This window comes from Haliotis asinina, chromosome 8 (assembly GCF_037392515.1).
Source record: "Haliotis asinina isolate JCU_RB_2024 chromosome 8, JCU_Hal_asi_v2, whole genome shotgun sequence".
Classification (NCBI taxonomy): Eukaryota; Metazoa; Mollusca; class Gastropoda; order Lepetellida; family Haliotidae; genus Haliotis; species Haliotis asinina.
In genome coordinates, this window is record NC_090287.1 from 46,298,398 (window position 1) to 46,314,600 (window position 16,203).

The 16,203-nt window shown below is 38.4% G+C and overlaps 1 protein-coding gene across 1 annotated transcript in view; it reads right to left on the bottom strand.

Moving 5' to 3' along the window:
- Window positions 1-16,203, bottom strand: part of LOC137295441 (unconventional myosin heavy chain 6-like) — a 468,840-nt gene that overhangs the window by 217,325 nt on the left and 235,312 nt on the right. Inside the window, exon 26 of the mRNA XM_067826813.1 lies at window positions 4,961-5,058. Within this exon, the coding sequence (XP_067682914.1) occupies window positions 4,961-5,058 (98 nt within the window). The remainder of the gene's footprint in view (window positions 1-4,960; window positions 5,059-16,203) is intronic.

Here is a 16,203-nt window from a genome sequence, read left to right on the forward strand (position 1 = left end):
CTACAGAGATCTACAATATATTTTCAAATCTTCTGCCCACAAGAAGAATGATGCTTGGAAACGAGTGGCCAAAGAGTTACAAAAACAGAACTAAAGTTATACTGCAGATCAGTGTGACAAAAAGATGAGAAGCTTCAAATACAGGTAATTTAGGAGATAATCATGTGTCTAACTGAAAAGAATTTTAACATTGTTGTCTTCTTCGCAAAAAGCGAAGCATTATATTAGTATTCATTTTACAAGAAGATAATTCATAATCTCAGTAAATGACAATTCAGTTGAGGCATGTGGGTCTCATCCACTCATCATTTTGTGAATGCATTAGATTATATAAAGAACTGTTTTGCTTTTTTAAAATCAAGATGGAAAAAAAATGTTTAGTGTATTCACTTTACAGTTACAATGATAACTGATTATTTTGATCAGGCAGATGATGCCAGTGTCTGTTATTAAATATATTCAGTAAGACTACCTCTTCTTTCAGACACAAGGTAATAGTTGATGGGAACAACAAAACTGGAAGGGGAAAACGAAATTGGGAATTTTTTTTTATCTAACGGAAGATCATCATCGGCTGAGACACCATCTAAGGCTGGCTGGAAGCGACATGCACCAGAATGGTTTAAGCAGTTTACACAGGAAAACAAAAAGCAGTTGTCCGAATTGGTCAAGCATGAAGCAACAGCAAATGAAGTAGCCAGGGAAAGAAATGAAATTCTGAAGGTTATCTTAAACAAAAGGTAGAAGAGTATGTCTCTATCATGTCTATTTTCTGGTTCTTGATAGACTTGTTTTAATCATACCTACTCAAAAGGATTTACGGGTCATCCAACAATAATTAACTTTGGCAAGAACTTTAAAGATGTGCAGCTTCCAGTTTTTATTGTTATTTTTATCTTTCTGAGATTCATACCAGGACCCTTTTTCCAGTTAAGCAAGTCATGCTGTGGACATTAGTTAACCAGTGGATTTTCTTGTCTGAGGACATGTTGAAAACCAAGGTGTTCATTTATTTTATTAATTTATTTTGTATGACATCATTTGTCATGTTGGACCAAACAGTGAACAAAGAGTGCCAAACTTTTATTTCATTGTTTTGTTTATTTTAATAAATAATTTTTAAAAGCCAGATTGTTATCAGTTCGTCTTTATTATTACATTGAAGCATGACAGTGTTACCAACTCATCTTCCTGGTGATCGTCATCACCAATAATGTCATCATGAAACCGATTACGGCCGAATCACCAATAAGATGGAAGTTGGGTGGCAAATATCCTTGCTCAAGTTTGTGTCTTAATGGGCTGTTCTTGAAAATTCTGCAGTCATGAACCGACCCCAGCCAGCCTACATAGTTATCGGTGAACTGCAGTTTGGCATCGCAAACAACCTGTAATGGCATGCTTGAGTAACCCTTCCTGTTGATGAAATCATCTCTATTACAAGAGGTACTGGAGATTGGAATATGAGTACAGTCAATGGCACCAATAACTTTAGGGAATCCACACCATTTGGAAAATCCTTCAGCAACAGTCTCTACTTCATTGAGAGTAGGCAACTTTATATATTCCTTGACTGTTGAAGCAATTGCTCCACAGACACTAAGAGCAATAACATGCAGGGATCCTTTGCTCCTACCAAACCTATCGGCAATACCACGATAGGAATCCTGATTGGCAAGTAGCCATAAAGTTGACAGTAGCTTCCGTTCTGCAGACAGTGTTCTCTCGGGGAACAGTGGTGCAATCTGTTCACACAGGTCCTACAACAAGAAACAGTACTCATACTACTGGCTCAATGTAATCTTTCCATGCTAGATAAATTATTATTCTACGGGATTTGCTAGTAATATTACCCTACCAGTATGGTAAGGCTTAAGCTTCAGCTTGAAACATTTGTTAATCCAATTTAATTACATTGGCTTCCTATTGTCCAAATAGTATTTTGCATGTTCTACGGGTATATATATTCCAGTCTGGGGGATGCCCATTTTAAGCTAAATGTTTCTATTATTATTATTGTTATGATGATGATGATGATGATGATGATGATGATGATGATGATGAATTCTTTTGTACAAAGAAAATTAGAGTCACCAGTACCTGAAACGTCTATCTTTTCATCCTGAAATGTGATCTGAAATCAAAGTCCCTGTATTCTGGAATTACTGTTTTGACGTAGCCCTTCACACTTGCTGTTTGCCCTTGAGTTGTCAAACACATACCCAGAGCTGTAGTTGATGTTAAGGATTGTTATTCTTGCAATGTTTACAGCAGGTAGCAGGTAGGCCCCTTCTGCTAGTTCACTGAGAACTACAATTTCTTCTAAAGATAACGCCATTTTGAAAAACGTTTGCACAAACTGTGCACAGAACGTCTGCACAAAACGTTTGCACAAAACAGAGTGTTCATCAGGTGAACAGATTGTTCTTACAGAATGTCGCAAAACATTTCAGACTATTGAACACACTGCTGCACTCCTAGAACTTTTATATAGCAGCCATTGATATGTCATCATCACAGCTAGGCCTACCAACCACCAATAAGTCAACCAGTAAGTGCAGGATGTTCTGCATGCCAAATACATACAAACAAAAAATTGATGTGGACAGATAGTCACAATCTTAGGCTAGATTGACATCCAAAGACTAACTAGGTGAAGAAATACATCTTGTTATCCAACTCCACACCATGGACATGCCACAGAGTTGGATGAATGGACACCTGCTTGAACACATCCTTAATGTCGAATTTGCACACCCAAGCGTTGACACCCAACTGCTGTAGTCAGTGTATGGCATGATCAAGTATAACATATGACAAGAAGATTCTGAGAGATGATGTGATGTAATGTGAAACAGTGAAACAGTCAAAAAGTGCATCAACATCTGTGTGTTCTTGCAACTTCTGGAATAGGACTAAAATGTTGACAGGAGAGGTAACTTTAGTAAATCTGCTGCTACCACTCTCAAGAGGGAGTAATTTGTCTTTGTCCAGACGCTTTGTCTTGTAATCAACCTGGGCATGATGACTATGGGACACCCCGGCTGTCTGCCCTGGAGTGGTCAACTGTCTGTGCTATGGATGATACTAGGACTGATGGTACATACTGATGCCCACCTATCTGCAGCGATAGAAACGTACAGTGGTATATCAGTAGACTGATGCATCAACTGTGGGGCTGATGTTGAGTTTGGTTCAGTGCTTATGCTGAGCCTTTCCACTAATGAGGCTACCGAGGCAGGCATAAGTTTCTCCTATAGAGCATGGACACTGCCAGATAGCAACTGCGTATGGGTGGCGCCATGTTGGAAACTCCCCGATGTAGATATTCTTGCCAGATCACATGAAGCAGATGATTCAGTGTGATTTTACAAAAATTCCGCACACAGGGGAAATCTCTAAGTCCACCTGAGTGAGCTGAATCCCATCACATGTGTCCCTCCTGTCCCTCCTTTGACATGACCATTCCTGAGGGTCATGACCATTTATGGACATGCTGAATCCTCAAAAAATATTTGTCTTGATAAGTCGCAGCATTTCCTTGCTGGAGGAAGTACAAGGAAGCTGTATGTAGATATTATTCGGCCTCATAAACAGAGATGGGATGCAACAATGAATTCCCTGACAAAGGAGCCATGCCCCATGACCTCGCCAGACTTCACAATAGCCCATGCGAATGTGATGTTCTTGCGCTTGTAAGGACTGTCAGAGATGGTGAAACTGTTCTTCGAGTTTGTCCGCGTGTACAGGAATGGTCGCCTTCCATGGTTTAACAAGTGTTGCAAATTAATCAATATATAACTTGTAGCTGTCAGAGAGTGTGCTCACATGGTGCTAGACAGTACACTTTAAAACAAAGGAGAGATATTACCAAACACATGCAGAAATTTGAGTACCCTGCAGTGTGCAACCCAAACCTGTGCAAAGTAGTACAGTAATTACTTTGTTGCCACATAAACAATATTTGTTCACAAGAACCAAACAACAGTCATCAGATGATGACATATCCCCCCAGCCCCCACATATTTGAAAGGACAAATCATCTGACAGTTACTTGATGTTTTCTTAGATTACGTTTGAATCGTTTCCATGGAAGTCATGAAAAATATAAATGCCATATATCTGTAAACAGCAAAAGGCTCATATATCTGCCAAGAACTGTTGAAAGATCTGAAACGTTTTTTTTGTTGTCCATGCTGAGACTAAGTCGGAATTGTTTCAATGGAAACCGAGAAAAATAAAAATGCCAAAACATTGTAAATAGGAAAAGACACCACTTTGTGGTCTGCCATAATTATCTGTTTTACTGACAGATATTACAAATTTTTGGAGTTCTGATCTGGAAATGAAACACAACTCTCACTTTTAAGAAATTAAGTCCAAAACCTTTCCATGGAAACAGAGAAAATAATTAAAAAAGGCACCACTTTAACTTCTTATTGATACATCTACCAAGTTTTGCAGAAAAATATAGAACGCTTTTTGAGTTCTGCTCCGGAAATGAAGCCCATCCCTCCATTTTGAGACTAAGTCCAAAACGTTTCCATGTATATAAGCTTCTCATATTTGGTTGTATTCACACTTAGCTTGAAAATTATGTAAGAATCTACATCGAAACGTCGCTCAACATAATAAACAAGAAGTTGTAATCCATAAAGCAGTATGTTTATGAAGCCAAAGTTTGTGTTTGTTTGCATAGTGTGTTACAGTGGGTTCTGAAGAGAACCTTTCAAAGCAAACAACAGGCATACCAGCAGGCTAAGAAATATAAGGTCACCTGATTTACAGGCAGACAAACAGTTCCAGGCTAGGACATGAACTGATTTGACAAGTGAGTGAACAAGTTCAGGTTTATGTCTCTCTTACCTGGGTCTTTGAGGTGAAACAGAAGAATACTTATGAAAAGAAAAAGAATATTCCTGCACAAAAGTATCTGCAGATGTGAAACCAAACCAATTACCTAAATGGTTTGTCCTCCTCGTATTCTCCCCAAATCACTTGTGCCTGCAAACCAGCCAACTGTAAGGCAACTTTTTCCGACACAGAGAATTCATCCAACTGAAAAATTCAAAAATAAGTACATTAGTAATTCATAATATCAGCTATACAAGTTCCTAAACATCCCATCAACACAACTGTTACTTTAGTGTGTAACTTACTGTATGATTTCTGATAAAAGATACATAGCATAAATAGTCAAAATATAATAATGATATGAAAACTCTGAACCTGCTAAATTCTTCAGAAAGCTAGATTGAGATGAAAAATTAAGAGCTGCAGAAGGAGGGTACAGAATTTTGTCTAATTACCAGGTATAAGTGCATTTGCACACAATTCAGACAAAAAGCCTTCTCAAAGTGCTACAAATAATGATTAACAGTCTAGAGTAGGTGTTTGAATTTGAAAAGAAAGCAGAAAGCATTGAGAGAATAGGTGTGGTCTGAGTCTTAATTTGAACAGTTCAAATATGGGATAAAGTTTGGCATCAGATGGAAGAGTATTCCACAGCATTGGGAAGATGTGAGAGAATGTTCTGTAGCCAAAGGATGTTAGTCTGAAGGAAGGAGCTCTGGGTGAGTTGCTGTCACTGGAGTGAAGATGTTGAGCTGGTACATATGGAGGAAGTAAGTCAGGGCTGGTGCGGTTGAGGCAACTGTATGTAATACAGGGCACCTTGAACTGTAATCTGGCGTTAATGGGCTGTCTGTGAAGTTCTCTAAGTATGGGTGATATATGCCCATACTTCCTGGTTTGGGTTGCCATCCTAGTCGCTGTGTTTGGGACCTTTTTGGCCTCAGTTGTTAGACATCGCGTATTGCCACTTTCTGCATATGTGGGAAACTTGTTTTTCCATGGAAATCTGTGAATCCAGATAGACACCAAGATACTTGATGTGGTAAGAGATTAGTATATGTGATCCTGCTATCAGTATGGATGTCTCTTCTATTCTGGCCAAGTGTTTGTTTGTGCCAATCAGCATCACCTCACTCTTATCCCCATTCAATTTGAGCATACTGGCTGTTATTCAGGTGTTGATAGGCGAGGCAAATTGAGTGACCCATTAAAATACTTCCTCTAGCTTGCTGAACTGTAACTTGTCCATCATCTGCGTGTCATCAGCATAGCCACGATGAAGAAAATTGAATTGATAGATGCTGTTGGCAAGACTTGTCATATACAATGTAAAGAGGACAGGGCCGAGGCCCTGTAGCACTCCTCACTGCAGGGTCCTAGTATTGGATCGTTCCTTGATGATCATCATAGACTGTTGGCGATCTTTCAGGTAGGAGGCAAACCAATCCAAACACTTAGCACTTACACCAACCTCAACTGACAGACAATTCAAAAGAATGTTGTGGTCAAAAGTGTCAAAGGCTAAAGACACAACCAGCATGATAAACAACGAAATATTTCCTTCATCTGTAGCAGACATGAGGTCATCCAGGACACGACAGAGCTGTTTCAGTGCTATAGTTCTGACAGTAGGAACTCTGGAACTTAGAAAGAAGTTCATGGACAGATGCACTTTAAGTCTCATGTTCAATGACCTTTCAAGTACTTTGCACAGGAATGTCAAATTAGAAACTGACCTAAAGTTCTTGACTTGCTGGGATCTTCTTTCAGAGATTTTTAACTACAGCTTGTTTGAAGCTTTGAGAAAATGATCCTGATTCAAGACTTTTGTCAATGATATCTGTGATGACAAGAAGGAGTAGATCAGTTACCTTTAACAAAAGCAAAGTGGGAACAGGGTGATGGATGCAGGTGGTTGGTTTGGATGCAACAAGGAGGTAGGAAACTTTGCCCACTGTAAATGGTTGAAAGCTCACTATTTGCTAACCGCTGACACTGGTAAATTCAGTTTGGATAGAAGCAGTGACAGATTCACTGTTCAAGCCATTGCTGATCTTGTCAAGAATGAGTTAAATGACTCTACCAAAACTTTAGAGTCTTGAGACTGTGGATATTCCTGTTTAGAGTCTTTGCAAAGGAGTTCATGAATGAATGCACTTTCTTTGGATCATGTTTACTACTAGTCTGTAGGATCTTTATATAGTGCTCATGTTTAACCTGACAGATTACTCTTGTTTTTTCATTCCTGACTCCTCAGTAAAGACGTGATTTATGCCACTGATGTTCAGCTTTCTGTCTCTGTGTTTTAGAGATTGGTACCTGTTCACTGAACCATGGAGCACCTTGTTGGACACGAACCAAGAATTACAATGGTTGATGCATGAAAGAAACAAAGCAATTATCCAAATCTGAAAATAATACATTAAATTATTGCAAAGGTATTACTTGAATAAATTTGATGTGGAACTTCGTAAAGGGATGTAAAGTGTGATCATTCTTGATAAATTGAAAGTAGCCAAATATCAGCTTGCAATGCACCTCTCTTACAGATATGGAGGTGATTCCCAACTTCTAAAATCAGAAATTTCAACCATAATTTGTATACTGAAAGCCATTAAAAACACAATTTGAAGTTCATACTTTCTTTACTCACACGAATGGCAACATATACAGATGAACCTGGCAGATATGTTTTAAATAAACATCTATGGATAACTCAATTGGAAAATGTCCAGTCAACAACAACATCAGTGAAGCAACAACAACATCAAACAAAGGAGGGTCACTTGCAATCGATATCGTTTGTGTCCACTGTGCACTGCAGGACAGTCTCTGGGGGCATTGGAAGACACAGATTTCTCAGAAACAGCTGTGGAATGGTCTGCCAGTGATGTTGAAGGGCCGGTGTCAATTCAGTACTAGTCTTTGCTCATGGCACCACCCCTTCCAAAACGACCATGTTCAAAAAATTGGTTTTTCTCAACGTTGATAAAAAGCGCAAAATTTAACATATAATTTAACGTGTTTTTTAACGTATAGAAAATCTTTGGACAACATTTAACAGTGTCTGTTTCTCAAACCCCAGAGATAGTCACAGTTATATTTACACCAACAGATAGGAAATTAAATATTCTACATTTCTGTGTAATTTTATAGGCTAACATAGATCCAAGACCATGAGAACACAATTCTTGCACAATATTCACTTTTCAAACCTCACCTGAAAAAAAACAAAGAAAAAACCCAAAACTCGACATCCAGGGGGTTAAAATACTGGCTAAAGATAGTACAAATGCATGATCACCATCTCCTGAAAATATCCTACAATATGCTTGTACATTTTGACAGTAACAGCAAAGAAACTTGGGCGTCCCATATGGGGATCGGAACTTTCTTTGTTCTAAAGATTTTGGTATTGTCGGGTTAAACCAATCCGTAGGTAATGTGAGTGTTTTCCTGAGCCAGTTTAGAGATTGCTGGATATGTATTTTTCAACAAGAATGGCACTTGAGGTTACAAGAAAGCTCACATTTTGATTGTTAAAGACAGTTTAAGTCCCTTTTAGAACCAGAAAGACATTTATTCCTTGTGACTACAAAGAATCTGAGACTGCTACTTGTAAAGTTTAGATTGGGCTATTAGATCTAAAAGTAAATGAAGGAAGAAGACTATCCATTGACAGAAATTACAGATCATGTCCAGTTTTTAAAAAAGGCATTGAAGATGAATTACATTTTCTTGTTGAATGTCCAGTCTATGATAAAATCCTACAAACAGAAGCAATAATGCTGCATTCTACAAAATTGTTTCCTCATGTGATGTGTCCATTTTAAGATTATTACTGTATATCCATCATGCTATTATGTTAAGAAAACAATAGTTATCTTCCTAAATGTAACCTTTCCTTGTAACTGCTGTGTATAGGCCGGTGGCCTCGCATACAAATAAACATATTTTGACTTTGAACGCCCTTGCCTACAAAAGAGTTCCTACACATACCCAGTGAAGCAAATGTAAAATATCACTGAAAACATGATTTGACACTTACACACTGCCCACCTAATTGCGATAAACGACAGCAATTACCATGCTTACTTAATTGTCAAATAATGCTTTAGTGTAAATATCCTTGAGAAACGAATGAAATAATATATCTTTGAAAGAATTTCAATAAATGTCTCCATATCATTTACACAAGTTTTAGTCACTAGTTCCATGTTATGATCACAGACTTCAATCTCCTGGTCACTGACTTCACTTGCACTTCACAGTCTTTAATTTCACCTTTATAGTCTTTAATTTCACCATCAGTATCACAGTCACTGACCAGCACTTAACAGGACAATCTTGGTCACTAGACATACCAGTTCTGTTGTAGCAGTTTATATTTGAAGAGTTCTTACAGTCCTTTCCTTAACTGTAACAACAGATAACAAACAGCCCATAGATCATGCATTCCTTGGGGACAGGTCCATCAATAAGACAATATCACCACCCATCAAGTTATCCTTCTTGTGATGCTATTTCTGTCTTGTCTGGAGTAGGGGTAAGTACTTTTGTTTTCATTTTCTCCAAAAACAATCTGCAAGGTGTTGTATATGCCGCCATCTTCACTTGTATGGGTCTTCTTTGTCGAATACACCAGACAGCACTCTGGCACCAGACTGTATGCAGAAGATATCTGGGCCCGCTTGCACAGAGCAATCTTAGTTACAATCAATCTTAGGGCCCTACAATCAACTTTACAATCATCTAATCAATTGCCCTAATCCACTTGCACAAAGACGATTTTAAGGCATCATGGATTTAAGATCGCAATCTTAACTAAGATCGAACTCTTCAACGTTGGAGGTAGAAATTTTCTAAACTCGACTCTTGTCTACAGTTGTCTTTAAGTGCGCATAGCATGCAGCGCAAATAAAACGTGAAACTGGTTCTTGCATGCAACTGACATTCCTTCCTTAATCACACCTCGCAGATTTTTCATGAAAACAAAAAACAAAAAAACAAGCAAAAAAATCCCCCCACAAATCTTTGTAATGATAACGTGGAAGATAATATATATGATAACTCATACCTCGTATTGTCTAATTTTTCTACATTCTAATATTATTTATGAGCTAAAAATGTCATACTGCAACCACAGAAATATGACGTTTTATGAAAATATTGAAATACAAACAAATACATTAACAAATTTGGGTTTTGAGTTAATGACCTAGTAATCATGAAAATTAAAAGATAACATAAATTATAAACAAAATTTCCTTATGATACAACACCTAAATGTACCATGATTTGTCAATGGCTGTCAATGAATCTGAGTTAGGCATCTCGTCGGTGTTATTTGGAGCAAAATCCCAAATGTATCACACAAGCATTAGATTTGTAAAGATATAAAGGGTGACATGACTGTGGGAGCGCTGTGGAAAATGCATGACAGGGAATATGAAAACGATATTATTCCGTGAGTGTTGTATGTGTTGTTAAATACTTATCCACACTATGTTAAATGCTTTATGCATTTTTTTTTTTTGATAATTATTTTTTTCTTTTTGTTAAAAACACTTTTTTACGCAAATTTCACATGCTTCAGCAAGTGTATTTTCCTGTTTGAAGAATACTTGTGTTATATTTGAAATGCATAGATTAAAACTCTATTCTCTCGCAAGAAAGAAACACAAATTTGTACGTTATCCAACTGTAGATTATTATAATGATAAACCATTGACACGTCTATGATCGAAAAGAAATATAAGTAGAGATCTGCGCTGTCACAACCTAACATACATTGTATTTGGGCATGGCAGATTTTACGGCAACGGTATAATACGCAAAGGGAAACAACTCCCATCTTGCGTAAAAAGTAAGATTAGCTGCCCTTGAGTTATTGAAAAGGTCATGGCCATTGCTAATCGCATGCAGACACCTTTCGTTACTATCCTTTCCTTGTTTATCAAAAAGGTATGGTGTTCACACTTTTTCCAACACTGAATTGGGTGAGAATTGTACTCTATGATATCGACTCAATAATGATGCTGTTCACTACTTCAAATAACGATATTTCAGGCAATAAATCGATGTTGCATTCTCCATGTTTTGAGGAGAATTCATATTGAGGCGAATCACACAGTTTTATGAAATATAAAAGCAATCCTCAAACGTAAAGCCAATTATTTGCATGAAACTGACACTAACTTAAACGCCATTTTGCCACTGACTATAATGATCCGACCAATTGTAAGTTTTGATTGTGACTTTCAATGATCTTTGCCTACAATCGCTTTGTGCAAGCGGATGGCGATTGTAGCCAAAGCCTAAGATCGCAACCTTAAGTATTTACAATGATTGTAGCTCTAAGATCATTTTGTGCAAGTGGCCCCAGGAATTTCTGTGAGTGGTCTACTGTTCATGATTGTCTCTACTTCACACATCAAGGTGTTCAAACCTTCATCATCAAGCTTTGCAGCTTGACCTTTCATAATTGATTTTACAGACAGTCCTTATCATCCGCTCCCATACTAAACTGTGATGCAACACTGCAAGAGTGTTGAAACGGCAAATTATCCCTCTTGTCTAGACTCATGGTCTTTAAACTTTCTCTCAATTCATTAGCACATCTCACCAAGTTGGCCCATTGTCACTGAGCTTTGACTTGACTTGTCCATGTCAAGCAGTGAAGTGTTGCACAGCGTTGATGCAGCTGTCCATATCTAGGTAACTTGTGACTTCTAAGTGGATGGCTAGCCAAATAAAAATAACACCATATCGTTCCACATAAGATCTGCCTCACTTTACATAAAACAAGCCAAAATAATCTATTCCAACATAAGTGAAGGGGGTTAAATCAGACTGCAATTGTTCTTTTAGTAGGTCAGACATCTTCCCAACAATATGTCCAACAACCTTGTGTGATTCCTGTATTATCAAGCACCACAGAGGTCAATCTTTGGGCAGGATGACATTTTCAAAGTGTATATCATCTCTTTCTAAGAGTTCACCAACTCAAATGACTGTTTTTCATCACTAGATCCAGCTTACAAAGAATTCTTGACGTCTTTATGGATAGTCCTTCATACTGAAAACTTCAAATCTTTCTTGAAAATTGATATGGTTTTTGGCATCTTGGAACCTGAAAATCTTCAATAAGTGACAGCCAAGATTCCTTCTGCGTAAGTCCCGCAACACCATCTTGGCCATGAGTAGAAAGGGAGATACAAATCCCAGTGGGTCAAATACAGAAGAAACAACAGTGAGAATTTTCATCCTGTTCTCCACTTCTCTCAAAAAAACACAGAATCCTTAAGTGTCTGTGTCAACTTCACAATGTATTCTGAGTGCTCTCTCACTTTGCCTTTTGCTTTCTTCGAGGTCAGGATTCTGTAGACCTTTGGCCCTGTCTTCCAGTGGAACACTGTTCACAACTGCTAGACTGTTCAAAACCCATTTGCTGAGGTGGAATCCTCCCTTTTGACATAAGTCGCTTACATCCTGAATGAGTTCAACAGCTGCTTCCTCAGTTTCACACTTTTCAGACAGTTGTCAAAATAGACATTTCTGCGAACAACCTCTATGGCATCCGCAGATGATGATTCCTGACTCTTTGGCTGTGCGCAGTAATGCTGAATGCACAGTAATGTAGAGCAATTCAGAATACAGCTGGGTCACTGTTCTTGTCAGAATCCACCCACCAGTAGAACTGCAGAAAATCTCAACTGTGGATAGGAACACAGACATGGTGTCTATGTCCCCAATTACAGTGAAGATCTCCTGGCAAAAGCGCATAAGCTCTCCTAGTAAATTATTAATCAGACTGGGTCTGTTTAGTAGCTGACTCTTTAATGACACTACCCTGGGACATTGAAGAATAGTCTAACACAACACAGATTTTTCCAGGCTTCCTTGGATTATAGACACTGAGATGCAGTATGTACCAGATCTTAGCAGCTTCTCCTTCAATATCCTCCTTTGACAGTAACTTTGCATAATCCTTGCATCTTGGTCATAAAATTCATCATAATCTGCAGCAAACTGAGGATTTCTGCTCATCTTGTCTCTCAGCTTCATGAGGCACTGGAGAGCATGTTGGTGATTATCAAATAAGTTGACAATGTCTTGGCAGAATGTCAGATCAAGAGAGTAGTGTCCATCGCTGAACACACTTGTCTCATTAACTATTAGACAACATTTCATCTTCTTGTGATAATGACTTTGCTTCATCCACAATGGATTTGGGAAAATCTTTGTTTTCTGTCATCCTAGCTTGCTGATCCAGTCACCTTACTTCCTCTACCTTTTGTACAGCTAGAATGTCATTCTATTGATGTAATGCACTGCATGTCCTTGAAATTGGCTTCCATCATGTTTGCGCAACAGGTTCCATACAATCCATTCAAGCACTGTCTGTGTTGCATGTGAGAATAGGCTTCTGGAATGTTGTTACCTATCAAGAGTCCAATATCTGTGTCTCGGCCAAGTTGATATGTTGGAGATGATCCCAATTCCTGATGTCCTGATTGGTAGGAATGTGACTGGTTGAAACAGGCACTTTTGTCGTTGGTAAAGACTATCTTCAACAAAACTGTGTTATTCATTTCCAGGTCACTAACTTCAATGTTCTTGACTTCATATGTGTTCCTGATGTGAGTGTTGCCCAATTGTCTGCTATGTAATGTGTTTCTTCATACCTTCTGCACCTAAGGCCCTCATCAACTTCTCGGAACAAAACAAAGCCGAACTGCCTGGGCCCATGAATGCGTAAGTAACTACTATTTGCGAGCTGTTGTGCGAGCTGTGGCGATTTATAACCATCGCTTATAGTCTCCTAACTTCCGCTTGGTAACACAAACATTCTTTCAGGTCAGCGCAGCAGCTTGCCGTATTCTGCTGGGGAACCTCTTTGTAACTTCTTTTTCCAATGTCCTTTGCTGTGACCTTGGATTAAAATGCAGGATGGTTTGATGTTGGCTGTGACAGTGTTCGAATGAATTGTCAGACAGGCAACCTTTGCCGACTTGCCCTTGTTTCAAACACTTGAAAGAAACTTGCTTTGACTTCAGGAAATCAAGTCTGTCATCAATGGAGAATGTAAGCAGCATCATACACTTTATGATGTCATGTTGGGACGATCCACAGAACAAACATAGCTGAACTTTGGCATTCCTTGGTTTCATGCTATCTGATGGACTTGGAAGCCTATTCATGTGAACTCACGTGTCCTTGAAGGACAACTTCACTGATTGAGGTGGTCAGAGTTTTCTAATCCGCACTGCACAGATACTCTTCATAGTATTTTCACATTCTGTTAAGAAAATAGAAAACTGCTAGTGGATCAACTTCCTTGACTGTTTCCAGTCAGAAACCTGTCCTATGAAAGTATTGGCTATGACCTCATTATTCCCATATCGCTCCTTCAGTTCCCATAGTGCAGCTTGGTACCCATGTTGAGAGTTCTAGTGAGCCAGACAACCAGTGAACTGTTCAAGGTAGTTCATTCTTTCATCATCAACTTCAGAAGAGATAACTATCCTTGACTTGAACTACCCCATAAATTTCCTATATTGAAGAGGATCACAATCAACAGGCTTGATATCCAGAGGTTGTTTCCACATTTGTTTCACCACTTGCTTAACTTCACCTGAACTTTGACCTTGTTCATCATACCTTGGTGTATGAATTCCACCTAAGGTGCAGTCCTGAATATTTCTCATCAAATTTTGTCTTGATATTGGGACATTATCAATGATATCTACTCCATGGCTCTTGTGATAAGTCTGGGTGAATACTTGTGAAGTAACATTAAATCCTTTTTCATTTTACCTTGTATTTCCATATGACAGGATGACCCTTTCTCACTTAATTCTGCATTCGCCATTTCCTCCACTATTATGTTTGTTTTGGCTTCAACAATTGCATTTTGTATGTAAAGCGAGTTCTTCTTCTTGCAACTTTAACTTAACTTGTGCCATCTCGACTTCATGTTTCTTCTTAAGTGATTCCTCTTGTGCTTCTAGCTCTGCTCTAGCTTGTCTTTCCTTCATCTTAGGAGAGGAAAGTGCACTCATCATAGACGAACCCCTTAAATTTCCAGACAGAGGGGGAAGATGTTAACTTCACATCATGGTGAATTAATCTTTTGACTTGAAATATGATGCACTGCTTAGTGTTTCACTCCACAACTCTAGTTCAAATGCTGTCCATTCATCACCTGTCAGCATGCTGACATACTTGTCCCTTTCTTCCAACAACTGTCACAGACAGCTAGCCATTCCTTGTATGAATTTCTTACAAATTCTTGGTTAACATCTTTGGAAATCTCAGTCTTAATTTGGTTCTGAAGAGTGTTCACATTTAGTTTAATTCTCACGATACTATCTAGAAGCACATTTGTCCAATAAATCCTTCTCTTTCTGTCATTTCTCTCTTCCTTTTACTTCTTTGAAGAACAGAAATACCAGACTCATGTCTAAATTCTAGATTTCTATATGTTATAAGTGGACAAACTTTGTAAAACTTGTCTGAGACATTTATCAATCTTCAAGAGAAACCTGATGCTGAGATTTCAACACTTTTGATCTGTGAAAGGAAGAGATATTTGCTAGTTTATGTGACATTTTGCTTGAAAAATTTGCTAATTCTCTGTCTAATTTCAATCAGGACAGGGAAAGAGTGCTAAACAAAATGGTGGTGTTAACGTTCAAAACTTGATTGAAGTCCCTACTACAGCCTCATCACTTTCAGAGATTACGGTCAGTTTATGGAATGCCCAATCATGTTGGAACAAAACTTTGGATATTTATGTCATGACTATTGATGAAACCTTGGACATCCTTGTGATAACTGAATCATGGTTACACAGTACAGGAGACAAACCCAAGATTTCTAAAATGACCCCTCCTTCATATGGTCTAATGCACTGCCCAAGACTTGGCAGTGTGGTGGGGGAGGAATTGCCATTATTTACAGATCTTGTTTAGACATGCATGTCAACGAGACACAGTCTACTTACAAATCATTTGATCTGTTCGATGTTTTGGTCACTTCTGGTCAATCAACAGCACGGTTGATGTGTATATACAGACCCCCACCATCTGCTCGGAATAAGCTCTCTGATGATGACTTCTCTCAGGAACTGGCACATCTGTTTGCTTCTCGTTCTAAGATCAACACTGTATTCTGGGGAGATTTTAATGTTCATTTTAACACTCCACAAAAACCGAGTGTGAAGAAGAGCCTTGACTTTCTCAATACTTATTCTCTGAAGCAACTTGTCCTTAAACCTACTCATAAATCAAGGAACATTCTGGATTGGATTGTTACCCCGGCTGATGGGAACATTGTGAGAGATGT